At 21.1% G+C, this 27,227-nt stretch overlaps 3 protein-coding genes across 4 annotated transcripts in view; 2 read left to right on the top strand and 1 right to left on the bottom strand.

Moving 5' to 3' along the window:
• The first annotated feature begins 3,975 nt into the window (after positions 1-3,975).
• LOC129605444 (elongation of very long chain fatty acids protein 7-like) lies at positions 3,976-10,896 on the top strand. Its single transcript, XM_055515223.1, has 3 exons — positions 3,976-4,174; positions 9,888-10,078; positions 10,203-10,896. The coding sequence occupies exons 1-3, from the start codon at positions 4,120-4,122 to the stop codon at positions 10,764-10,766; spliced, it is 810 nt and encodes a 269-aa protein (XP_055371198.1). The 5' UTR covers positions 3,976-4,119; the 3' UTR covers positions 10,767-10,896.
• Positions 10,897-11,273: 377 nt separating this feature from the next.
• On the bottom strand, positions 11,274-12,769 carry LOC129605430 (tRNA methyltransferase 10 homolog A). Of its 2 annotated transcripts, none has more exons than XM_055515212.1 (3): positions 12,632-12,769; positions 11,700-12,483; positions 11,274-11,644 (listed from the first exon to the last, which is right to left on the bottom strand). In XM_055515212.1, the coding sequence occupies exons 2-3, from the start codon at positions 12,478-12,480 to the stop codon at positions 11,463-11,465; spliced, it is 963 nt and encodes a 320-aa protein (XP_055371187.1). In that variant the 5' UTR covers positions 12,481-12,483; positions 12,632-12,769; the 3' UTR covers positions 11,274-11,462. The 2 variants fall into 2 exon arrangements, with proteins under 2 accessions (XP_055371187.1, XP_055371178.1); XM_055515203.1 differs by having other exon boundaries at positions 11,276-11,644; positions 12,552-12,737.
• A 541-nt stretch (positions 12,770-13,310) lies between these two features.
• Positions 13,311-27,227, top strand: part of LOC129605842 (rab3 GTPase-activating protein catalytic subunit) — a 28,794-nt gene continuing 14,877 nt past the window's right edge. Inside the window, exons 1-2 of the mRNA XM_055515821.1 lie at positions 13,311-14,753; positions 14,827-14,999. Of these exons, the coding sequence (XP_055371796.1) occupies positions 13,383-14,753; positions 14,827-14,999 (1,544 nt within the window). The 5' untranslated portion in view covers positions 13,311-13,382. The remainder of the gene's footprint in view (positions 14,754-14,826; positions 15,000-27,227) is intronic.

Raw genomic sequence — 27,227 nt, 5'->3', positions numbered from 1 at the left:
AATTGCTTTTGATATTGCTTTATAATTATGCTTAACATTTCATTGTTCATATATTGCGTCTACCACATTAAATAAATGACTGAGCACTCGCAGTAGACATTCCGACGTCATATTTTAGAATGGAATAGCGGGTGTTCTATTTATTATACTACTGCTACTATTATGCTACTATTATGCTACTACTACTAAAAAATATCAGAGAGTCTACTTAAGAGGAACTCTTATATTATATTATATGAAAAATTCGATGCTGGGGAATCCGGGAATAATGCTTGTTATTTATTATGTTTATTTTGAACGACTATCATTATATTAAGAATAACAATAAACCGAAAATACATAAAAATTTACGTTTACCATTCAAATAGCAAAATATTAAAGAAGTAACTTGTCATTAATTTTTATTATTTATGTGTAAATTAATAAACTAAAAGATATTTTCAATTAGAGTCATTTAATTTGAATATTTATTTACATATACGTATATATAGTTTACTAAATAAACGTATAAGAGCATCTAGTCACGGAAATACTTCTAAAATGTTCTGTTATAATAATCTGTTATATTACAGTGATGTTCCAATAAATCGAATTCAAATGTATTAATTTGCAGCATTTTTATTTATTCTTCTCAATAGGAATCATAAATAAAAGAAATATTATAGTTACATCATAATATCAAGGTGAACAGGTGAGGTGAATAAAAATAATTTTTCAAAAATTTGCGAGTGATTATTTTTATTAAGTCCATTTACGTTTCTTTGTATACATATGTAATTTGTTAAGAAAGTGAACTAAAAAGTGGTTGAACCAGATTCTAATTATTAATTGCATATGATATAGTGTAGAAAATTATAATTTGAAAGCTTTATATACATTTAATTTATTATTTAATTCATTATATATGTTCACATTTATACTTAAATAAATTTGAAAGGAATTTAAGTTAGATTTAATAAAAGTAATTTCGTAATTAATGGTTAATTAATTCATTTATATATTAACAGATATTTTTGTAATTCTAAAGCACTTGAAGAGGAAACATATAGAAAAGTTCATTTTACTACATATATTGTGTCATAAATTTGCAAAGAACCTTTGTCTATTTATATATATATCAACATATAGATTATAGATTATTATAGTTTAGAAAGCATAATTGTAAAATATTATATTTAAATTATATAATATTAAATATGAATATTGTTCGATGAAATTGCGTTATTATATATACACAGTATGTACATAATTATTTATGAACTTTTTTTTACTTTAGAAATTGTTAGAATATAATAATCTAAGAAATATAATTAATTCGCCGAGAATTGGTGAAGGCGACGGTATTACTTGTTAAAATATTTTTTATTTACAAATTATACAATTTGCAATTAATTAATTTTATATTAAAAAGAAAATATAAAATTTATAATACCTGCCCCTTTGAGCATTTAAAATGAATTCCTTATTTTATTAGAATACAATGTTATACATATAACAGAATACAAATTCCAATTAACCAATTCACAATATAAAATCGTCTTCTGTTATTTTTCCTGATCAGCAATATTATAACTATGCCTGTGTATATTAATTATGTAATTGATGTTGTAATTATTATTTTTTAATATTCAATAATATAATTATTAAATATTTTATTAATTAATGAATTTTAATAAAAATAAATTATAGTGGGTTTTACCATTTTAGTATACTTACATTTATTCATGTATACATACTTTGATTTTATTTTATCTCAATTATCTTTTGTTTTTAAATTAATAATTTATTCCAAAATACCTATAGTAATTTATTTTCATATTTGATATACATATGTACGTATCTATATAGTTATATATACTTGAATGAATTGTAATCATAGATTTAATTTAATTAAAAAATATTGTTATACTGAAAGTTATATACTGAAAGGTGATTGCTTGATTGATAGATTCAATGAAAAAAGTGAAAAATTATTGATTTTTTTAAAGGCAAACGTAAATAAGATTATATAAAAATAGATAAGAATCTTAAGCGATCATCTTTATAGTTATACAGTGGGTATATCTTATAAGAAAGGATCGTAAAATTTAATTTGTAAATTGCAAATAATTGAAAATTAAACATTTTAATAGAAAATTTTAATTGTTCTCCTATATATATATATATATATTTTAAATATTTTTATTGTCAGAAATTGGACATGTCCTAAAAAAAAAACCAATAGTTTAAAAACAAAAATTAGCAATAATGCAATTGAATACTAAAGAAACAAGAAGAAAACGCTAACATTTTAAAAAAAAACACACAAAAAAAAACTCAATATTTAAAATACAGTTGAACCCTTACATAAGAAACTCGCACAAGAGTAGAACTGCTTTATTAGTAAAACAAAATTGATTTTAAACTTTCTGTTAAGCTTGTAAATTACGTTAAAACTTTTATAACACAAGTAAATTTGTCGCATTTATCTCTTTCCTCTCTTTACTAAGATCCATTTAGAGAGAAAACAAAAAAAATTTTAGCTCAAAATCTGACATTAAAAAAATTATCTACTCGAAATTTTATTTGCATATATCTTGTAAATTTGCATATGCTTATAAGCTGGCCCGACTGTATTTTAAAATTTAACAAATTGTTCGTATAAGTAATTTACCTTCATATCTTAAAAGTTAATGAAAGAAGTAAACAACAAATGTATACATAGTTAATCATCTGTAAAAAAAAAAAAAATTATCGTTTTTATGTAAACACTCACTCACTCTCTTGTTCAATAATTATTGGTAATCTTTTTATTTAACCTTAAAGTAAAAAATATAAACTTTAATAATTTTTAAAAATATTTAATTATTACTAAAATAAATTTAAATTTTAATTGAATACAAATACGAGTATAGCTATATTTTAAAACTTATAAGGCTCTCAATTTTTGTTCTCAAAATTTCTTTTCTAGCCCTAGAATTTAGTAGGGTAAATTTTCACAACTAAAACAAAATGTTTGAAAATCATAATTCCAAATTTAAATACAATTAATTTATGTCGTAAATCTTGTAAATTAATTTATTTCGTAAAATATACGTCTATAAATCTAGTTTCTAAAAGTCTTAATTTTGTAGTAAGTCTGCCTGTCATATAATCACTTCGGCTTCCTATATTTCGGTATTAAGTTTTAAAATTATATCCATTTATTTTTGAATATTCACATTCTATTTCTACATGCATTCATAATACTTACTTTTATATACAATGCATTTACGGTTATATTGACATATGTCATCCATTTAAATTTTACTGGTAAAATTATGTATATAGCTTATGGTGAGTTGTCTTCTGTATGACAATTTTTTATAATTACACAATAGAACTACACACATACTTTTTTTTTGAATTGTGCTATTTTAAATTAAAAAACTTGATACTCACTAGCGCCCCTCAAAAAACGTAGACCATTGTTTAATTACAAAAATTCTCTTCTGTGTACCACTAGTAGTAAGAAACTGCATTAATATAAACTGTAATATTTAGCACTAAAAGCATATATGTACATATATATGCATGCCTATATATAGAATGCATTATATATTCAAAAAATTATTATTATATTTATTTACAGTATAACAATATAATAAAACAAGAAAAAAAAAATCAAAATTGCGAACTTTTAATCTTATTTAATATTATATGGGGAGCTTAGGGTTAAGACGAATAATTTATTATTAATACTAAAATAAATTATTTTTATTTTTTTTCTTTTTGTTTTATAATTTCTACTTGTTTTTGTTAGTGTATACAATAAAAATTTTATGTACAATAGCTAAAACTTTTATCCAAACATTTTGAATTTTTTAGTCTTATAATTTTAAATAGTGTTAGAGCTTTTCTTTTTCTATTATTATTTTTATTTTTATTGTTTTTTTTTTTTAGCAGAAGGTAAAAAGAATGAATGAAATTTAAGCTTTGATTAGAAAACGTATTTGAAGTAAAATCAGTTGGAAATCGACGCGCTAACGTTAAATAACGTACAGAAAAAAAAAATAAATAAATAAATTAATAGAATAAAAATATTTTATATATTTTTCAAAAAAAATTCTTAAGGAATTATTGAATAAGAAAAACATAATTATGAGTATTTTGGACAATATTTATAATTTTTATCAAAATCTGGAAAATTATGCTGGTATGTTGTCAATGTCAGGACAATATTATATAAAATAATTTAAAAAAAAAATAATGAAATAATTAAAAAAACAAGTAAAATAATTGAATATATTTTACAAAAAAAATGCAAATTTTTAAAATAAAATACTTAATATATAAAAAATTCTAATTATTTAAATAAAGTTCAATAAACCGTATAACTATAATTTAAAAAAAAAATTGCCTTTTTTTTTTAAATTGTAATTAATTATTTTATAATTTAAATTAATTTATTTAATTGAAAATTCAATTAATATAAATAATCGAGTTCATTTAGTCAAAAAAAAAAAAATTTTGAAATTGAAAAAAATTTGTGTAGCTCTAAGTACCCTAAGACTATAATATTGTTATACGATATACATATTAAAAATAAATGAATAATAAAAACGGAAAAGATTTGCAAAAGAGTGTTAATTTTATGAAATAATTCAATTTATTTGGTATTTGAATTTTAAGTATGAAAAAAAAGAAGCAAATTAAAAAAAAAAAAAAAACAAAAATATCACACCTTAGAAAAACAATTTTTTTATGTATTTTAAAATTTAGCACAAAATTTATTTTTTATTCTTATATAATTTATTTATTTTTTTATTTACATATAATTTTGTGTACGTTACGCCACGCATGAAAAGTGAAATTTAAGGTTTTATTAAGTAATTTATGGCAAACATTACCCCAAAAAATTATGCTTTAAATTCTTTAAAGTATCGTTAATTTTATCTGACTTAATAAAATGAAAAAAAAAAAAACAAAATAAATTATTAATAAATAAAATTAATTTCATATTTTAAAATGTGTTTGTGCATATTGAAAACATTAAAGTTTATTCAGTATGGGTGAAAATAAAAAGTAATCGATTGCATTCTAACAGCAATTGCTTTTATTTAAATAAATTTGATGTAAACTTAATTAAAATCGATTGCAACCAAACAATACTACATGTATTATACGATAACATCAGTACGATCATATTTGCTTTCTATAGTATAACAATACATTGCCAACAATTAACGCCAATAATTTCTTCATACCTTTACGGCAGATTTATTAGAGCATCTGCTTAGAAATCAATAGGTCATTGATTTGTGTCCAATTCGATAAGAAAAATTTTTCTATTTTGATTCGTTCTTTCGGCTTCCACGTCATGTTCTATAATTGTATATAAAGGAAATTTTAATTTTTTATTTCCATAAAAGATTTTCGATTAATTTTGTTTTCGAAGTACAGAAAATCTTCATCAAATCAAATATGCTAACAAATTATAATACGAGTATGTTCGTCTACTTTTAAATATTTCTGAATTTGAACTCAACTTATTTGTGTATAATAAGATGAATTTAGTAGTTTTTTAATATGTATAACGTGAATTGTTATACTGCAATATTAAATTTAACAAGCATCTACTACTACGTTATTATTGAAGATTTTACGTAAAATAATATATTTTTAATTGCTGAATAAAATAGAATATTAAAAATATTAGTTTGCACTTATATACATATATATATATATATATATATATATATATATATATATATATAAATAAACGGTCTTTGTATAATATTTAAAAAAATATTCTTCAGGTTTAAAAACTCGATTGAAAAGGGTAAAATCGTAATATATTCGTAAATGAATTTTAATTTTAAAATTTTTCTATTTTAATTTTCTATAATTTTTTTCGTGTTTTTTTTTTTTCTTCTACAATGATTTACGAAAAAATAAATAAATGAATTTCAAAATCCGAATTCGATCATCTATTGTCAAATTTATTTTAGAGTTATGTATGTCATAATTATGTGTGCAATTATATCTTATATATATGATTGTTATTTTTGTTATATATTATTGTATATTATTATTTAGGCTCATGAGTTTCTTAAAACAAGAAGACGCCACACTTTCAAACACTAATAAATTATTTATTGAAAAAGCCGAAATTGTAAGATATAGTTCTCAGAATTCGACTATTATGAGAGATATATAGGGTTTGCAACAATGATATCTATATAACAATATTATGAATTAATATTATTATACAAATAATAATTATAATAAATAATAATCATTATTTAATAAATTTCTTTTATTTTACTTTAGTAGAGCAAAGTGTAATGCATAAATTTTAATTATAAAATATAATGCATATGAAAAATGCAGAATATTATTTCATACTTTGAAATCATAACCTACATTAAGGTCAATTTTTTTTTTTAAATTTTTGAAAATTAAATTGGAAGAATATGAGGAAAATAAAATAAAATTAGAAAAGCTATTATAATATTATGAAATCAAGAATAAAAATTTTAAAATGCGTGTCTTTATTAAATAATAGAACGATTATTATTTTATATGTTCTCATAAAATGTACAAAATTGATACTCGTAGCATAAAAAACTTTAAAAACCTTAAAATTTTTATTTTTTATACTTTTAAATGTGTAGACGTCGATTTGTAAAACTAAAATATTTGCGTTCTTTTAACCAGTCTACTATAGTTCTTTACTTTATAGTTATTGAACTATATAAAACAAAATTTAAAATTTGATGTAATTCCAATTATTGTTATATTGGCAAGTCTGTACAATAAAAATTTGTGCACTTTGATGTCAAATCACACGTTTATATTTTTTTTTTTCAAAAACGCATTAGAAATTCAAAATTAAAACGTAATTAAAATTGTAGTTTACGATATTAAATGAAAATATTAAAAATATTTTAATATTTATTCATATATATATGTGTTATATTACAAATTATAATATATTTTCAATTATTTTATTAAAAAAAAAATTATTGTCGTAAATGTGTTTTTTTGTAATTTTAATAATTACCATTAAATTTATAAAAAAAATGTAAATAAAATTAAACAAATTTATCAAAAAAGACAAAAACAAATACAAGTTTTTAAAATTTAAGAGATTGTTTCATTTGACCTTATTGTTGCTTGTGAGTTTTAGAACACATATATGTTGTATATTTTGCCATGTTGTATATTTTCTTTAATTTAAAATATATTGTGTTTGCCTACATTTGCATCCTAAACGTACAACCTAGAAACATTAATATATGAAATTAAAATATGCTATAGTAAATAGGCAGAATTTTGCACGACACAACGATAAAAGTAAGACTTCCAATCATATCAACACTGTATTTGAGGCAGAGTAGTTAGTAGCTTAAGTTTAAGAGAATCAATTATGAACTTTTATTGAATTGTATAACAATTACTACAATTAATATTTTTTAATTTAAACTACAAATAATTTTATATTTATAACTCTGATTTAAATTAGAACACAATTTTATAATAATAATTTAAAAATACTGAAATTTATATAAAACTTAAATTTTTATCTTATTATAACTTTAATAATTGATTCGAACAATAATTGTATAAATGCATATATAGGTGGTATATATTAAAATACATAATGAATAAAAGAAGATGAGAGAATCAATGAAGTGTAATCATTTTGTAATTAAAAATTGCATAATTTTTCTTTTTAAATCACTTCAAAAATTATATACAAGCTATATATAATTATACCAGTTTAACACTGAAAATAATAATCTAAATCAATATCATTTTACAATTTTTCTAATTTACATACATAATTGAATTTGTATTTTGAGTATGTCTTTATATTATACTTTAAAATAAAATGAAATAATGTTATATTTAAATATTAATTTCAAGTATATTAAATTATTTTCAGGGAATTTTTTTTAAAAATTTAGTCTGAGAGAACTTTATTCCAATTACAATAATAAAGTTATTCCAATCACAATTACTAACATTTAAGTTCTAGTATTCTAAAATACAATTCTAGTATGAAGATTATTACGCTGAACATACTCTATTAATTCTCACTATATTTTAATTTTATTTTAAATATCTTCCAAAATGTTATTATAATTATTTATAATTCTGAGTTAAATTAATACTTGAATTTAATTGCATGTTGAACTTATTAAATATGTTCATTAACATAATGTAAGCACTATATAATTATTTAGTCAATAATTTATTTTTATTTTCTTGCATAGAAGAGGTGTTTAATGAAATTAAACAATGTATTAATATAGTAAATTATAATTAATTAATTATAATTTTTTTTTTCTAATAAATCTGTATAATTTAATTTTAGTATATAAGTGTTCTTTATTAATTCACAATATTAGCTTCACACAATAATATAACATAATGATATATTAAAGTATATATTTTATAACAATAAATAAATATGAATACAATATTATTAGTTTGTTTATGAACATAATGTGATATTAGATACTTAATTATAATACCTATACCTCTATAATTTATAATTACAATAAAAATTTTACTATTTTTTTTCTAAATTAATTGAACTTGAAATAAGATATTTTATATTATATTTTATTATGATTTGAAAAATATATGAAACAATATGAGGAGATATATGTCACAATGACGTATTATATAACATAAAATATATAATTGCAAGCAAATTTGAATAACTTTAAGAAATCTATTCGTAAAATCATAAGATAGAAAAATTAAAATCATAATCATAGATTCAAGATTCATTTTTATTTACATTAATTTCTCTCAGTATCTATCTATATTATTAATTTATATTGTATATAAAATGAAAAGAAACATAAATTAAACAATAATTCTGTGATAAATTATAGTGTTATATTGAAAATTTAATTACGTCTAAATTATTTATACAAAATTTAGTAAATAATTAATGAGAGGAAAATTTTATTAAAAAATTTAGATTTGTTTTTAAACTACTATAAAATATAGTATTTCTATATACATATGTATGTATTTGATATATTTGTAATTATGTATAAAAATTTTATTTTTTTATAATAACAGAAAAGATTTTTATTTTTCTTGTTTCACTAATAATATTAATATGATTGTTACCTTATTAAGGTGATATATAAAAATCTACATATGTACATATATGTACATGAAAACCAGTTGTAGTATTCCCTAAAATGAAAATATAACTGATGAAGATGATTTAAATGAATAATCTTCATTAAATTTAAAGGTTTTGTCTTTTCATATTAAATATTGTTTCAATCTAAATGGTATTTTACGTTTATAACAACATGTGTTTTAACTGTTCTGATGCAATATTAAACAAGCTTTATTTAAATTATTTAATTATTAATAAATTATGAATTTTTGAATAAATAATAAATGAAAAAATCTTTTTCCAATATAATAAATTAATTATAAAATATGAATATTAATGAATAAACATTTGTTAACAATAATTTGCACTTGGTTCCTTATAGATAATTACAAGGAATATAACAATATCGTTTCGATTTATATTAATAAAAAACATAATATTAATTTTTTAAAACAAAAACTTAAATTTCCAAGTATTTTTATAATATTTTCTTATTTCTGGTATTCAAAATTATAATGAATTTCATGAGGTAGAATTTTTTACTGCGGGTATTTGTTTGTTTTCTAGTTGTTCATCATATTTAATTTGACTTGATAATTATGACGGCTATCACTAATATTCTTTTTCTTAATTTATTTCTCAAATACCAGAGATAAACTGTTAGGTTAAAATTTGTTTATGAATTGATATATTATACATAATTATTACAAAATCATATTATTAAAATAATTTAGATTTGATATTAATAGATTTAATATTTTTTTTTCTTTTTCAGATCCACGAGCAAAAGATTTTCCACTTTTAGGTTCAGTATGGCCGACAATAGGTTTATTAGCCGTTTATATGTATTTTGTACAGAATGTTGGTCCGAAATGGATGAAAAATCGAAAAGCATTTGAATTAAAAACTGTTATTTTAGTTTACGATGCTATTCAAGTTATATTGAATTTTTTGGCAGCTATGCTGGTAATAAATAATTATGACAATATTAATGAATATTTATATATGTATATATACCTACCTTCATATACATAAATGTAAATATGTACAATATATTAAAATTTTTCTATTTTTTAATGATATTTTTCAGGGTGCATATTCATTTATAGCATTATATAATACATTTAATATTCGATGTGCTATGCCAAGTCTATCTGATGATTCGATGAGGGGTTATATTGAATTACGTCTATCATATTTTTATTTTCTATTAAAAATTGTAGATTTAATGGATACAGTATTTTTTGTTTTACGAAAAAATTTTAGATTGATAACATTTCTTCATGTTTATCATCATGCTGTAATGGTGTTTATTTCATATTTTTATTGTAAATATTATCCAGGCGGTCATTCAGCAATGATTGGTTTAGTAAATTTATGGATTCATGTAATGATGTATGGATATTATTTTGTTGCTGCTCTTAAACCAGAAGTACGTAATTCATTATGGTGGAAAAAATATATAACTTTATTTCAAATGGGACAATTTGTGTTTTTGATATGTTTCATGTCACTGCCATTTTTCGAAGAAAATTGTAATTATAGTAAGACAATTCTAGTATTTAATATAATTCAAAGTGTTGTAATGTTAATATTGTTCAGTAATTTTTATATTAGATCTTATATTCTTCGCAAAAAGCCTAAAACAACATAAAAATATAAATTACATGCTTAAGTATTTATATTAAATATAGTGTGATTGAAATTTTATTAGATTAATGTATTCTAAAGGTTGGTTTTAAAAAATATAAAAAAAAAGAAAAAAAAAAATAAAAAATCAAAATTTTTTTTATTAAATTGTAGATATTCTAATTGCCATGGACATGGCATATAAGTATATTTCAATACTGCTTCAATGTGGTTTTATTGCTTTTTGGTAATTCACTCTTTTTTATTTTGTTCATATTAGAATAATTATTCAATTATAATATGTAATACGCGCTTTTCCAATAGATTTTAGATGAACAGTTTAATAAATTTTAGATTAATAATTCATCTAAAATCTATTGGAATGGCTACGTCCTCATTATACTATGTATATACGCATATAAATATTTTCTAAATCAAATAATCAAATTCGAATAAAATTACTATTTTAATTAAAATAATATTTCAATAACAAAGACAAAAAAAGGTCATTTCAAGCTCAATACGTAAAACTTTTTATTAAATTCAATCTTAAAATTTTCTAAAAGAGAATTACATACAAACATCTTTCATTTTCTTAAATGATAAATTATGTATGTATGTATTTATTTCAAATGTTTAACAACCTATTAAAAATTGATTATAATAATAAAATTGAATATATTTTTACAAGCTACTATTACAACAATTAACATTTTATAAATTAATTTTCCTCTGTTTGAATAATTGTATCATTTTTATCAAACTCTTCAATGTCAGAATCTTTATCACCATTAAAACTAGAGGTATATTCCTTAGGTTTTGCCCCTTTTCTCATTGGTAAAACCTCTAGCAACGTCTTAGTCCAACTTATACCCTCTGACACTTTTAATAGAATTTCGAATACTAAAAAATAAAATTCCATGAAGATTTTGATTTTATACTTTGTTTATTAACTTACCATGAACTGTGCTCAAAACAGTTCTAGTTTTCATATCTATATGCTCACTCAATGGTAATCTTGCAGTTCTTAAACCAAGTTTTTGAGCTCGATCCATACATAATCCTTTTTGATGATTATGATCAACAATTCCCCCAATAACATAAACAGTATTTTTTTCCAATGTTTCTAAAACATTGTCTGAATCACTAGTTAAGTACAAAATATCGTTTTTCGATAAAATTTCATGATATGTTTTATTAAAGGCCCATTGTACGTCCCAGTTTTCATAGCCATCATTTTTAGCTAAACTTTTATGAATTTTTCCATCCTTTTTTATTCCAGTAAAATATAGTTTGGCTGGAGCCAGAGATCTACGGTTAATAGTATAGATTCTTAGTAACTGCTTAACACACTTTCCTATATCTTTATCTATCATTAAATCGTCATAATCTAAATCAACAGCAACTTTTAAAAAATTTTTACTTTCTGCTGCTTTATTTCGTTTTAATTCTTTTCGACTGGGACCCGTTCTAGGTTCACCTTTTTCAAGAGCTTCTAATTTTTTTTGACGATATTTTTCTCGTTCTTTAAGACGTTTTTCCTTTTTTTTAATTTCCCATTCAGCGAGTTTTCGCAGCTTTTTTATTTGTCTTTTTGATAGTTTTGATGCTTCTATTGTTCCATCTTCATCCGTTTTCATTTCATTAAAGGTTTCAACATTTTGATTTTCTTCCACTTTTGCCTTCTTATTAGGAACATCATCACCAGTATCTGCCGTAAGTTTTAATTCAGTCTCCATGATCTAAATATAATTAAAGGAAAAATAATTTTAAAAATGATGTCGAAGTTACACAAGCCACGTTCTTTTACTTGCGAATTTAAAACATAAGTTTGATATCAAAAATTTGAGTACATATATGGAAGATTTATAACTAGTTTTCTAAAATTACATTCAAATGTAGTGAAATGTAATAATGACATCTAAAACTTTAAATTTACAACTGAAATTGGCATTATGTTATGCATATCTTTTCGAATTTAGGCCAATTATCTGAAAAGAACACATACTACTGTTTTTTGAAATTTTCAAAATAAACAAAATTTCATTTAATTGTCACAAACAGATGACATTTTGTGTTGAATGTCGAGTCTCACAATAAAAATTTCCAGTATCGATTCTCTTTTGATAAAAGCGATTATTTTAGTGATCCATCTATAGCTGCATTGAGGTAAGTATGAATCAACGAAAATTTTACTAAATGTTAAAAAGTTCAGGACAAATCGTTAAAAAAATACAGAAAATCTGGTCCAATCAAAAGAAAGTCGTGCTGAAAAAATTATGTGTGTAAAGATCACAATAAGAAGTCGGAGTTTTATAAAGAAACACGGTATATTTAATATTTGCATTTAATAACATAATTTTCAACAATTACAATATAACATTAGTCCACGGGCTATTGGATAAAGTTAATTTTTCCAGGAAAAAGTAGATATTGTTCTGACATTACTGTGAATGTTTTAAATAGATTCAACTTTGATCAAATAAATTCATTGTGAATTGTGACAGCAAAAACGTTTATTCACGAAACAGCTGTTATTTGACAGCAAATTTGTGTTTATCAATAAAGTTGTAAAGCAATTTTTTTTTCTTTACGTGTAAAAGAAATAAATTACTCTTAGTATTTTTAATTTTTTTTAAATATGGCTGAGGAAATAGACGACAATGAGTTTTTCAAACAAGATTTTACAACGGCATCCGAGTGGGAAATTTTCAATGCTCGCTTGGATGAAATATTTTTGGATTGGAAATTGCCATATAGATCGTGCAGAAGATCTTTTAAGAAAAATGAATTATTTTTAACCAGTTGGGAAACACGTTCTGAAAATATATTTTTTGCTGATGTAGAAATGATTGTTACTTACTATAAAGCAAGAATTTTTGATGAGGAGGAGGAAAAAAGCAATTTAGAAAATGAAAAAGTGCCATCTTCTGCTGAAAAAACTTCTCCAGAAAGCCAGTCAAAAGAATGCCAAACTCATTTAGATCTTATGAATTTCGCTAATAACTTTTGCATTTATGAAGCAAACTCATCTCGTATTCATCCATTAGCAATGTGGTACGGATTGCGTGAGTTCGTTGTTATAGAAATGGCAAATGGATCTCTGCTTAATGAAAGTCAATTCAAAGTTCTTCTAAGCTCTGCTTGTATTAGTGTTAATGAAAGTAACACAGATGTTCCTGTTTTTATTCGAGTGATGGAGAAGCATTTGGATGTCTTTTTAGGAGTTAGTGAGTCTCCATCAATTCGTATTAATTTTAGTATAGTGGCTTTAGAGAAAACTCCACCAACGTGTCGCTATTTATCAGACCTTTTGTGTATGTTTAAAGTGAAAATAAAGAATACATATCTTGATCCAACTGCGGTTACTGTTTCGGTTCAATTAACGTATTCACTCAAGGATTTTGCAAATCGAGATTTTTTTTTGAAATGTAAAATACCTTTTTCATCTGATCTGGAAGACAGTCCAGTCGAAGAAGTAAAATTCAAAAATGAAGGTACAAAATTTTGTGTTTTACCTTACGGTGTATCAATTGATCCAATAGAAGAGCTTGTTTTACATTGTACGTGGCAGGAAATTTCAGAAAATGTAGTTATAGATTCTGCAACATATTCAGAACTCAAACCGATGTTAGCACCATTATGGTCAATTCGAATAAATATAAAAAACAAACGAAATATTCCTATATATTATTTAACAGATGCTTTAGAAGAATTTTTGAAGTTACATGAGAATAATAAAAGAATAGGAAATATTTTAGGTAGTTCATATGATGTCGCGAGTTCTCAAAATTTTATTGAGGGTAATCCACTTAATTTGTTGACAGAATCTAAAATTCCTAATCTGAAAAGTGTTTTGGAGGAAATGGAAAATAAAAAAAAGAGTAAAAAGAAAAAACAATTAGATGGACCATTGAAAGAAAAAGAGTTAATTCAAATGTTATATTATATGTTTCCTGATGCACAATCAGAATCTGAATATCCTTACGATGAATTTGAAGGAAAATATAGTGTAAGTGTAGTTTTAAAAAAGGAACTTAAAATATATGAATATTTATTATCTCTTTTCTTTTTATGTAATATAGTTTGATCCTTGGAAAATAAAATCAGCTATTCCGGACTCTCTTTTGTTTCGATTAAGTTCTCTATTGGCTACAGTAAATATGTATTTTAGTGGTTTGTCAGCAGTAGCTCAATTATGGGCAGAATTCACTCAAGAGATGCGATATAGAGTTGAACGTTGTATTGAAATACCTGGGTAAGTTTAATTTTTATTAATATTTCAATTTGATTTTTAAATATTATAAAAATAGTTTTTATTTTACACTTCTCTGTCTAAGAGGATGAGGGATACGTAAATAGAATAAGTGTTCCTGAAAAGTTTTTACTTAAAAAAGTTTTTTTTTTTTCAAAAAATTAGTACTGTTTTCAAGAGTCATTTAATGATTCGACTGCTTTTTAATACTAAATATTTTTATTTCGCCAAAATAATTTTTCTTTAGATGTTTTAAAAGGGCAAATTATTTCATATACAATTCTCTCCAAAATGTTCTTAGTTACAATTTCTATAGTTCTAGTTTTAGCTTCCAAATACCACTCAGAAATACTGATTTAAAAGACGGGTAATGTTTGAAATTAATCGAATTCTTTTCGAACACAAAAGTTTTTCACCTAATTCATTTTAAATATGAATACAAAAATTTATTGTATTAGAAAATATGGATTTTTCTAGTTAGTACGAATCTCTGTATCTTTATGAATCTAGAAGTATGAATCTTTGTATTTCTGTGAATCTTAGAAATATGAATCTCTGTATCCTGTAAATCTCGCCTTATGGAAATATATGTCTTAAGATTTTGTTTTTAGCTTCTTCAAATAGGAAGTTGTATGTATATATTATAATAAGGGAAACATACCCTTTTAGTCTTTGGCAATAAAACCCTGGATAATGAATGTTTCCACCATAATTATGTTAGTTTTTCTTTAAATAAAACTGCAATAGTTTAATTTTATTTTAAATTTTTATAATCACTATACATGTATATAATGCAATATTATTTTTATTTCTCATAACATTTTTGATTATTCAACTAATATATGTATGTATATTAATTTTATTTGCTTTTGTAACATTTTTTCTACATAATTTTTGCTATTGATTCTTACTTTATAAATTTTTATAATGAATTTATATCAGTATATTTGTTTTTAATTGTGTGTAATAATTAATAATTGTTTTTTTTTCGTGTTATAACATTCAAGAAGAACATTTTTTATTTTAATTTTTTTTTTTTTTTTAATTTATGAATCTGAATAGCTGAAATCGTGCTAAGGCAGTTTATATTTATATAATATTTTATTAACATGAAATTCTTTATAAAAATAATAATTTTATTAATTAAATGATGCGAATATAATTAATAATATTGTATGTATAATAAAGAACATTAAATTAAATGTGTCATAATGTTAAACATTTTTGGAAACATGACAATTTATATTATGAAATTTCAAATGAACTTTGTTTTTATAAGAATATATTTAAAGAAAAAAAAAAATCAATGTTCTAGATTTATTAAGATTATTACTTGTAATGAAATTTTTTCTATTCATGAATTATTTAAATATTGGTATAAAATTTTTCCAACTCATATATGCTATTAATTAATAAAATTATTAATTATTATAATTAATTTAAACTATCTATCCTAATTAGAATATGGTGAATAATAAATTGGTGCCTTTAGAAAAAATTAACTTTATTTACATTTTGTGTTTTTAATTTATAAATTTACTAAAGTAAAAAATAAACTATTGGGAAAAATTATTTTCTAACAAGAAAATAAGAAATTCAAATAAGTTTAATATTGTACACAATTTTTGATATGATAAAAAAATTAAAAAATTTAAAAAATTTGAATTGAAAATTTTCTAAAATGCATTCTTATATACGAAATTTAAAAATATTTGTTCCCATTTTTATTAAATTATTTTTTTTTTCGTTTTACTCTAATATTTATATAATTATCAAACCATATTTTTAATAACAGCAGAAATAAAGAAGTTTAACTACATATTTAACAATTTATTTTTGGTGGAATAGGTTCTAGATATCACGCTAAATATTATTTTTTTTTTAGAATTTTTAATAAAAAATCTTATTTTTTATTTATAATCTATAGATTTGTAATCAATAAATTGAAATTTTGGTTTCTTTTTTGTTTAAAATCTTATACAAATAAAAAAGTTTTAATTAAATTAAATTTGAGAAAATTTTAAAATTATAAATTATAGTAGAATTGAATAATCATAAAGCTATTCGAACAAAAAAGTGCATTTACGCTAAAGATCAAGTTTTTAAATTTAACATTTATTTTCTTCTTTAATATTTTTTGTTATATTATTTATTTATTACTATATTACTAGTCCTCTTTAAGAATAGTGCATTTAATTTACTTCCTATAGATTATTCCAAATTCAACTAATTTGAAGTAAATAAATGAATTTTAGTTTAAAAAAAATAATTATGCTAAATAACCTATTAGGTCATGAGGTTCTGTGTCATTTATTGGTATTACGAGTATTGTACTAGCATAGAATACTAACAGGAATAAGAATTACGGGTACTTGAAATATTAATGGGAATAAGAAATTTATATTTTGTAAAAATAGAAAAATTTAAGGGGAAACTTTTATCTCAGACCCGAAAATTGACGATAAATAATGCAATTTAAAATCAATAATTTTTGAATGTATTGTGATTTTACTTGATATAGTACCTTATAATACAGTTTTACTGCATTATCTCTTATGCCAGCTTTGATTTTTATTTCTATTATATGAAATTATTTGAGTTTTAAAGTAATAATCAAAAATTGGTGATATCAGTTTGGTGTTATATTTCGTAATAATTATTGACATTTATTAATAAATAAAATAATCAGATTTTTAATTACAATATTTTAAAATATTAATGGATTTTTTTTGTGTTATTAATTTCTTAAATTTTATATTACCATTTTGAATTTTATACTCTAAAATCATTATTAATTATTATGATAATTATTTAAATGCTGTTGTGTGGGTAAAAATTACCATCATAAGTATTTATTTAGCTTATAACACTTACTGCTACTTAAATAATATAATGTTAACTTAATTTTATAAATATTATTAAATTTTCTTTTATTTCTTTTCTAATTAATTTTTATTAATTTTTTTTTTTTCTTTATTTCAAACTATTTTGAAAAATATTGTTAACTTTTTATTTTAATTTCTGCTTCTTTTTTTTTTACAATTTATTATTAATTTTTAAATTTTATGTTTTTGTTTTTAAATTTTATATACATTTATATATACTTTATTATAATTAATTTTAATTATCTTATATGACTAAATTTTCGTTAACTATCAACTGTGTTCAATTGGATTCTATTTTGATATGAGAGATTAAATTTGACTACTTTTCGAGAAATTTTATTTGCTTTATTTTATTTTTGTTGTTACTTATATATTTTATTTTTAAAAAATTTAATTCGAGTACATGTTTTATTTTTCTTATACTTTTTCTTTTTTAATGTGAATTTCTTTATTAAATTTGTTTAATTGTTAAAATTTTAAAATTGTTCAATTTGTTCTCTTTTTTTTAATAAAGAATTTTACTGATTTGTTGGTAATTTCTGCTAAAAATAAAAATTTTATATTAAGTAATAGTAGTCATCCGTCATATCAAAATATTTGTTATATATACAGAATTATTTTATTAAAAAATAATTGAATATATGGAATATAAGCGATAAAAATATATAATTTAATAAATATTATTTAAAAAATAAAATAAGCGTAAATTATAAAGTATTTAAAATAGGAATATTATTAAAAAATTATTTTCACTCAGAAATTATTTTACTCAGAAAATCAATCTTTTACTCAGAAAATGAAGAAATTTTTTGAATAACAATGATGAGGACATCAGGAATTATGGGTGAAATGTTAAAATAATTTTGAGTTAAAATAATTTGCTTTGTTTATTTAATTTACAAACATTTTCGTTCAAAATCTCTCTTATTGTAAATCTCTCTCGTAGCAATGAAATTTGGAGAAACTACGAATTTTATACGAGTATTGTGAATTCCGAAGTAGTAAAAATATATTACGAATTTCGTAATAGAGTAATTATGAATCAAACTCGTAACGAAAATAAATGTAAAAATTCTACTAATGAAATTTTTAAACGTAGAAAGCGAGTATTCAAGAGTGGTGGGTTAATTTTTTTGTAGGGAAATGTAAGTATTTGGTAGAATTTATTTTATTTACATATTATTAAAATTTTCTTAAGGGAAAACGAGTTTATTTTAATTAAACAATTTTTTCTGGATTATCTATTGCTTTTTGAAATGTGTATTATTTTTTTAAATATCTACTATAAAATTTGAAAAATCTAAATGTTGTCACTTGAAAGCTATAATAAAATAATGATTTTGACATTACGGAAAATAATGTTGCCATTGCAGATTCACAATATAAACGATTGAGATTTATAATTACTCTATGTGCGTAATTAGTCTACGTGCGTAACTTTCTAAAATTCGTAGAATTCTACGAGTAAGATTCAAAGATGAATTCTATTTGAAAAAAGGGTGAATAAAAATTAAATTATTTTAAATAAAATTTCTTTTTTATTGAAGAATTAATTAATTAATTTCTTTTTAAAATAATTGAAATATATTCAAATTTCTCAATGATATTTATTTATTGAAAATTGAAAATGAATAAGAATAATTAAAAAAAATTGTTTTATAAATTAATTTTGTGTTTTTCATGAATAAAATATTTATTAAATAAATGTTTTCCACTTCTCATTTTTTGTATATTTTTATTAAAACACATTTATGTTTTAACCACTTACCAGGGCATTGATTAAAATATAACAAAAAATGGCAGAGTTTTCACAATAAATTTTTATTTTATATACATACATATATGTAAGTGATAATAATAAACATTTTAATAATAATAGTAAAGTTTTTTATAATAAAAAATGCTATTTATTTGTTCATACAGTAAAGTATAAAAATAAATAACAAAATTTTTTTTTTTTGCTTTTTTATTTTTACATATATAGAGAGCAAAAATAAAGTTTTATTAAAGAGTTTCAATAAATTGCATTATTAGTGTGTTTCTTGTATACACAAAAATAAAGGGGCAATTTGGAATATATGAAATAAAAAATTCAAGAATGGAAAATATTCGATTTATGTTTTAGTATTGCCATCCCTCTCCATAATATATAAACATAGTAATTCATATTGTGCTTGCCATATTTTAGTAGAGTTTTAGTGCTTTATTCTGGAATAGTATAAAGTTACAATTTATAATATTAAATTAAGCAGAAAATTAATAAATTTTTTCAATATTTATTTCAATTTGAATTTTACATTCATTTATTTGGTGGTCAAAGAAATAATTATGGCATTTGTAATTAAATTTTAGAAAAAAATATTTAAGAACAAAAGAAAAACTTCCTTAAAATTTTTTAAATCAATATTATTCTCTCTTTTGGTTTCTCTACATTTTGTGAAAAAAATAGAAATAAAAATGGAAAAAACTTTAAACAACTTGAAAAAGTTATTAAATTTCCATTTTTTGTTATTTTTTTGTTTATAATTTTTTGTTACTTTAATTTATAACATAACTTTAACTTTTTTATGAAACAAAAAGCGAAAAATATTTAACAAAAAAAAAAATCATACAAAATCGAGACAAAGTAAAAAAAAAATGAAAAAATAAAAACCAGAAATCGGAAAACAGTGCAAAAACTTAACCCATTTGTGGTAATAAATGTGATTTTGCTATTATATTTTTTGGATTTTTCAATTTTTTTATTTTTTATTTTATTTTTATGGTATTACAAAAGAAAAGCACAATTTAACATCGTTAATGTGATATTTTTCATTATTCACAGAAGGATAATCTTTTGTGTCATGAAAATACGATATTGTCGGAAAGGGGGGGAGGATAAGGGGGGCCGTCGAGGGAAAAAAAACTAAAAAGATACAAAAAAATTCTAAACTTTCTATAATAGACCATATTTTTATCCGCCGGTTTTTTTTTTTACCAGAAATAAAAACCGAAAAACAACGAATTATTACGCATTCCTTGATAATATAGCCCTGATATGTGTAGCAAAGCGAAAGCGAACAAATCTTTAATATTTTATTATTATTTTTTTTCATTCATATGGATTTTAAGAGTATATAGAAAAAGTTAAGAAGAAAAATTTTCTTTTATATTTTTTTATCTTTTTCTTTTTTTTTTATACTTATATGTATAACGTAATATAGATGTTGGATAACGGTTAACTTTTTTACATTTTCATGATTAACGCGTGAAATGCGTGCGTATTGTATAGAGTTTAGTTTAGACCGTCAAAATTCATTTAATTTGCTTTGTGCATTCTAAAATATCGAAATTGACATTTATGAATAAAAATTTCCAAAATCGAAATTCATTTTGAGTTTTGATTTTGCTATAATTAAATTGAAAACAGAATAAGAGCGAAACTATCACTGCACATTTCACCGATGAAGTATTCTAAATTCATATATTATAGCTGGCGATTTTTTTTTTTTATAGTATCTGTTTCCATGCGTATGTGACAACATAATATGCAAAATACTGTTCAATTGCTTTTGCGTTCCGCTCTTGTTCTGGACTAACAACGGAATTCATCCGCCATTGCCATTCACCGCTTTGGTTATATTTTTAACAATAAATTAGCTCGGCAAAAATCATTTGACGTATGTTGATTATTTTTTTTAGGAAGAACATGGAATTTATCGGCGATGTTATGAAATTTGCGAAAAAAAATTGGTTCAAAATCGAAATTTTTCAAATATATCACGTAAAAAGCATATGACCTCATATTGATTTTAAACGCTTAAAGAAACACCCTATACTTACATCAAATATGGATGTGAAATATACTTGTATGTAATAATTTGTGTATTCATTGTTATTAATATGTTTATTCATTGTTTTTATTATTATTTTCATTTCTCTCAAGGATATTTATTTTAAAGGCTTTTTTTCCTTATTAAGACTGTGAAATTTAAATTACCAGATTATTTTAAATTATAATAAAATTTCCCTCAGTTTAATATAATATATAAATTAGCTATCAATTAAAATATTTGTTATTTAGCATTAAGATTTATGTATATAAAATGTAATCGAAAAAACAAAGTACAATAAAAGTCAAAAGGATTATAATAATTATTATTGCTTAATCATATTTGTAGTTTTCTTGCATTTAGTTCTTTCGAAAGAATGCAAATTGTAGGAATAAAAAAATTAAATTTTTTGTTCAACACATTCGGTCGTAATATTTTGTTATAGTGAAAAATTTAAATGAGAATGAATGGATTTAAATTTAGCTAGTATTTAATATTTATTACTATGAGAATTTTGGGACTATTAAGACAATAATAATAGTAATTTTAAAGTGAGTGTTAAAGATCTTAAAAAAATATGATTATTTTTAAACTCATTGAATTTGTTTATTGTATATGAATTGCGTTCGCCTGAAAGTATGCTATTTTTTCTTATTTTGGTAAAGACACTCGATTCTCGAAAATTAATTTTTAAGCTTTAATAGTCATAAATTAAATTAAGGAAGTAAACATCAAAATTTTATTCAAAATAAATGTAAATTATAATATGTAATTTATGATAAAATTATTTCATATACAATCCTTTCTTGTTTTAATCAATATTATAAAAAAGTATAACAAGAAAAATATTTTTAATCCTGAATTCATCTTTGTATGTACATATACATAAATCGTTTACCCCAGAGCAAATTTATTTTTTTTTTATGTTGAAAAGGATGCACATTATATGCAAAAAATATTTTAATTTCAATTTTATTTTATTAAATTTATTTTATTATTGGGAATTTTTCAAGTGGCATAAATATACAACAAAGAAATCTTTATGTATGGCGTGTACGTCAGTTTTTATGCTAAGTGCCCTTAAATGTAACCGAATGTGAATCGAAAAATTAAATTTATCTTTGAATTTATTGCACCCTATATGCACCTTTTATGTAATAAGAAAATGTGATAATATGCTATAATTATTTTCCTTTTATAATATTTTTGTATAATATTCTTATCAAAATTATTTAAAATAAAATATTTTACTGATATTATTGTGTATTCTTTCATGAATCCGTGAATATCTGCTTATTTGCTTTCTTTATTAAATATAATATCATTTTATTTATTCTTATACGGGAGGATTCATGTAATTATCTTTGATTATTATTTAAATTTAATAATAATGAGTACATAATATCAATTATATTTTATCTCAAGTTGTATTTTAAGTTGAGGAAAATTATTTTAATTTTGTAAATAAAAAGTAAATGCAGAATTTTGTTTAAAAATTTGATTTCAAAGTGCAATAAACTATACAAAGTGTTGTTAATCAAATGAAGATTATTTCAAATTAATTAAAATTGTGAGATTCAATTGAATGAATGAAAAATCAACTTCTTACTTAATTAGCGAGTAAACATAAGTTTTAAAAAGATGAGAAAATTAAAAAAACATTTCATTTATTTTCAAATAATTTATAAAGTGTCTGTCTCTCTATGGAACAGGCTCCCGACATTTCCAAACAAAATAGTTTGCATTCAAAATAATTTAAGTTCATTTAAAAATTTAAGTTTATTTACACCCATATTCTGTTAGTAGCATCACTTGACGTGATGGGTTGTTAAAAATTCGGAATTCTATACTAAAAAACAAAATTCTACCAATAATACCCCATCACCTCAAGTGATACGGCTAACAGAATATGGGTATAAGTTATTAAGTTTTAAAATTTTTACAAGCAAAGTAAACAAATTTAATTTTCAATTAAATTTTTTTAAAAAAATATTAAACTAAATCTCTATTTGAACTAAATCTTTATTTCAATATAATGAGCAAAATAGAAATAATTCATAAAATTAAATAGGCAATAAATTTAAATTATAATTTAATTGTTTTTTTTTTTTCTTATAAATTTTGTAATTAGTAAACATTTATTTGTTATTTTTCATAATACTTAATGAGAGTAGATATAATACCATATAATTAAAACAGTGATATATTTGTTATACAGTGAAATTCAGATAAATTTACTATGAGTTAAATAACTATTATTGCTAGAATTCATATTTTCCCAATGCTTTTACGTCCTCTTATTTTTTTTTTTATTTTCAAATTAATTACCAAACTTTAATCTTAAATTATGTTAAATATTTTAAGTTATACAACTTTTAAGGCTGATATATCAAAATTATAATTTAAAATCAAATTTTATGTGTTTTAAATTATAGAGATAAAATTCAATTAGAGCGTAGAATTTTATTTATTTTATGATTTTAAGGTTAAAAATATTCATTATATGCATTATTATTTGTGCAATTATTTTTTTTCCCTTAAACGGAAAATAGTAGTTTTAATTATTTTTTTTCGTTATTGTAAATTATTCTATCTAATTATAAAATGTATAATTAATGAAATTTAAATAATGCAATTATAAGTATAATAAATTTATTATAATTTATTAATAATAAGGCAGGGATTAATATTTTTTTTTTCCCCATTATATTTTAATGCACAAAATATAAAATTTTTTTTAATATACGCACATGTATCGGATGTGAACAATATAATTTATGATTGCTTTATATAATTGCAATTATAATTGTACAATGAAAGTTACTGTCACAATTATTATATAAATTTGGTCTGTTTTAAATGAAAATAAAATAAAAATTTTTATTAGGAAATATTTTGAATTTTTGTACATAGTTAAATATTTAATGCATATAATATAATTTAGGTATAATATTAATTTAATTGTTAATTGGTTTCTACAACATAGTAACAAAATGTTCAAAATTCAAAATATAATTTCGTATTAAGTCTATTATTAGATGGGAGATGGTTAAGCATATTGTTGGGCAGGGGTATATTTGTGTATATATGAATAACAATAAAATATAACTTGAGTTCAATCTAATTAATCATCCATTATATATATACAAAATTATATTTGCTAATAAAGAATTATGTTAGGATTATTTTAGATTTTGTAATATTATAATTATTTTATACTGTTCTTATTTCAGCGACAAGATTTTTTTTTTCAAATAATAGTTTATGTGATTTTTTGCAATAAAGCAAAAAAAAAATATTCTTGCAAACTTTTAATAATTTCTTCCTGGTTCGAATTGTATCCAATTTGATTTTAAAAATGCATATGTATATAAACACTGGATTAACTTTTAAACTATCACAATATTTTTATATCCATTTATTTCCATATGGGGAAAATTTTACCCTAAAATTAAAAAAAAAAATTAAAAAAAAATAATGCACCGAAATTTATATATTCCTAAAAATTTTGATATACGTAAACTTTTTTCTAATAAACTATAATTAATAAGTTTAATTGAAATTAAAATTAAATTCGATATTTTTCTGCTAAAATACCAGTATCGTTAAGAGTTCAGCAAAATCACATTGGTCCGCAAAAATTTCATTCGGGAGTTAGAACATATTGTTGCCGTGATTCCAAAATTATACAGTAATGCAGTATTGATATTATACTCCAGATTTTCTTATATTGTGTTTATTATTTCTGCTGATTATTTGAAAAATTTTCTGTAATATTTCAAAAATAAAATTTTGAATATTTAATTTATTTGTTTGGTAACCCGAATTTCACAAAATTTGAAACAGGAAAATAGATAATAAATAAAAATATATTTAAAGAAAAACAAAAATAATACAAAAATTAAATTGTAAATACAAAATTTTTATTTTATTTAATTATATATTATTAAACTATAAAATATTTCTAACATTATTTTAATTTTTATATTTATATAAAATGTTTTTTTTTTAATTTATAATAATATTTTTAAAGGAAATAAGAAAAATTTAAAAAGTAAAATTAAAACAAAAGAAATGAGGAAAAACTAAAATTCTTTTTCCGAACAAAATGAAAGAAAATTGAAAAAAAAAAAATTAATATTTTATTACAATAAATTTTTTTTTCTTCAATTTTTTCATTTAATAATTTAATTAATTTTTTTTTGTTTTTGTATTTTTGCTAAAATTTATGTAAATATATTTATGTATAAAAAATATTTGCTCCAATTTTTTTTATTTTTAATTTTTATTTTACAATAATTTCCATATTTTTTTTTGCTGTTTGTTCAAATCTCTTAAAATAAAATATTTAATTAATATTGTTAAATTTTATTAGCACTTAAAAAAATTTACAAACATATTTAATTTTATTATTTATCATTTTTTTTGGAATTTTTTTTTCTTTTTTTTTTTTTATTATATTTTTTAATGAAATATTTGAAATGGAATTGAAATAATATCAGAATTTTCACAATATTATCTCAAATATTTCTCATTTTTATTTTTTTTATAATTTTTAATTTAATTAAAAATAAGCACCTATAATTTGTTTTTTATTTTTTCAAATAAAAATTTTAATAATATTTTGTAATATGTAGAAAAATATAGGGATTTGTAAAGATTTTGGATAATTTTTGAATGCCCTCTATTGGAGTATTAAAATCAATTATAGATTTTTTTTTTTATAAAAATAATGATGTTTAATTAAATAACTGGGAGCTCGTTTTAACAAAAAATGCGAAATTTTTTATTTTAATAGTTTTTAAAATATTCAGTTCTATCATTAATTACACTCGTAGCATCCTACAAATTACGAACTTAGTTATGAAGTAGAATGATCACAAATTCTATTCGAAGAGTTTATTAATCAACAATGTAAACACCATTTATCGAAAAATATAATGAACACAATTATAATGAACTGTTTCCCATCACGATAGCTGTATTAGAGGAAGTCAAACTCAAAAAAAAAAAAAATCAAAACTCAAAACTTTACAATGAACGTTCTGTTTAAGTTACTTGTTCCGTACGATTATTTCGTAAATTTTCGGAATTGACAATATGACATTCGTAATTTTTTGAATTTCACGGTTACGAACGGAATTCGTGATAATGCTAATTAACTTCAGGGTAGAAATTCATTTTAATTGTTTTTTTTTATTGAATTTTAATAATTCAATAAAAATTAATTTTAATAATGTTGTTTCTTCTGTTTTAGAAAAGAAATTTGTATGAATTTAGCTAATATGGGATTTTATTTAAATATTGATTTAATAAAATAGGGGAAGGTAAAGAGCATAGGACACAAAAAAAAAGAAATTCATTATTTAGATAGACATTTTTAATATTATAATTTCGCTAATTCAACTAGTAATTGGAATGTGATTTGAAAAAATATCATTATTTTATTTGAAATTTTATTTAAATAATTAAGAAAAAATCAATTGCAAAAATAAAAATTACTTTTTCTTATTAAATTTTTATTATTATTTTAA

This window comes from Condylostylus longicornis, unplaced genomic scaffold, assembly GCF_029603195.1.
Source record: "Condylostylus longicornis isolate FDR11 unplaced genomic scaffold, ASM2960319v2 ptg000002l, whole genome shotgun sequence".
Classification (NCBI taxonomy): domain Eukaryota; kingdom Metazoa; phylum Arthropoda; class Insecta; order Diptera; family Dolichopodidae; genus Condylostylus; species Condylostylus longicornis.
Note: the sequence above shows the minus strand (reverse complement) of the source record. Positions and strands in the feature narration are given on the sequence as shown.

What these genes read in the sequence shown, in the direction of transcription:
- LOC129605444 (XM_055515223.1), top strand. Translation starts at nt 4,120, where the DNA reads ATGAGTATTTTGGACAATATTTATAATTTTTATCAAAATCTGGAAAAT. An exon ending in AAATCTGGAAAATTATGCTG is followed by an intron (nt 4,175 to 9,887) that starts GTATGTTGTCAA and finishes TTTCTTTTTCAG; the next exon opens with ATCCACGAGCAAAAGATTTT. An exon ending in ATTTTTTGGCAGCTATGCTG is followed by an intron (nt 10,079 to 10,202) that starts GTAATAAATAAT and finishes GATATTTTTCAG; the next exon opens with GGTGCATATTCATTTATAGC.
- LOC129605430 (XM_055515212.1), bottom strand. Translation starts at nt 12,480, where the DNA reads ATGGAGACTGAATTAAAACTTACGGCAGATACTGGTGATGATGTTCCT. An exon ending in TGTTTTGAGCACAGTTCATG is followed by an intron (nt 11,645 to 11,699) that starts GTAAGTTAATAA and finishes TTTATTTTTTAG; the next exon opens with TATTCGAAATTCTATTAAAA.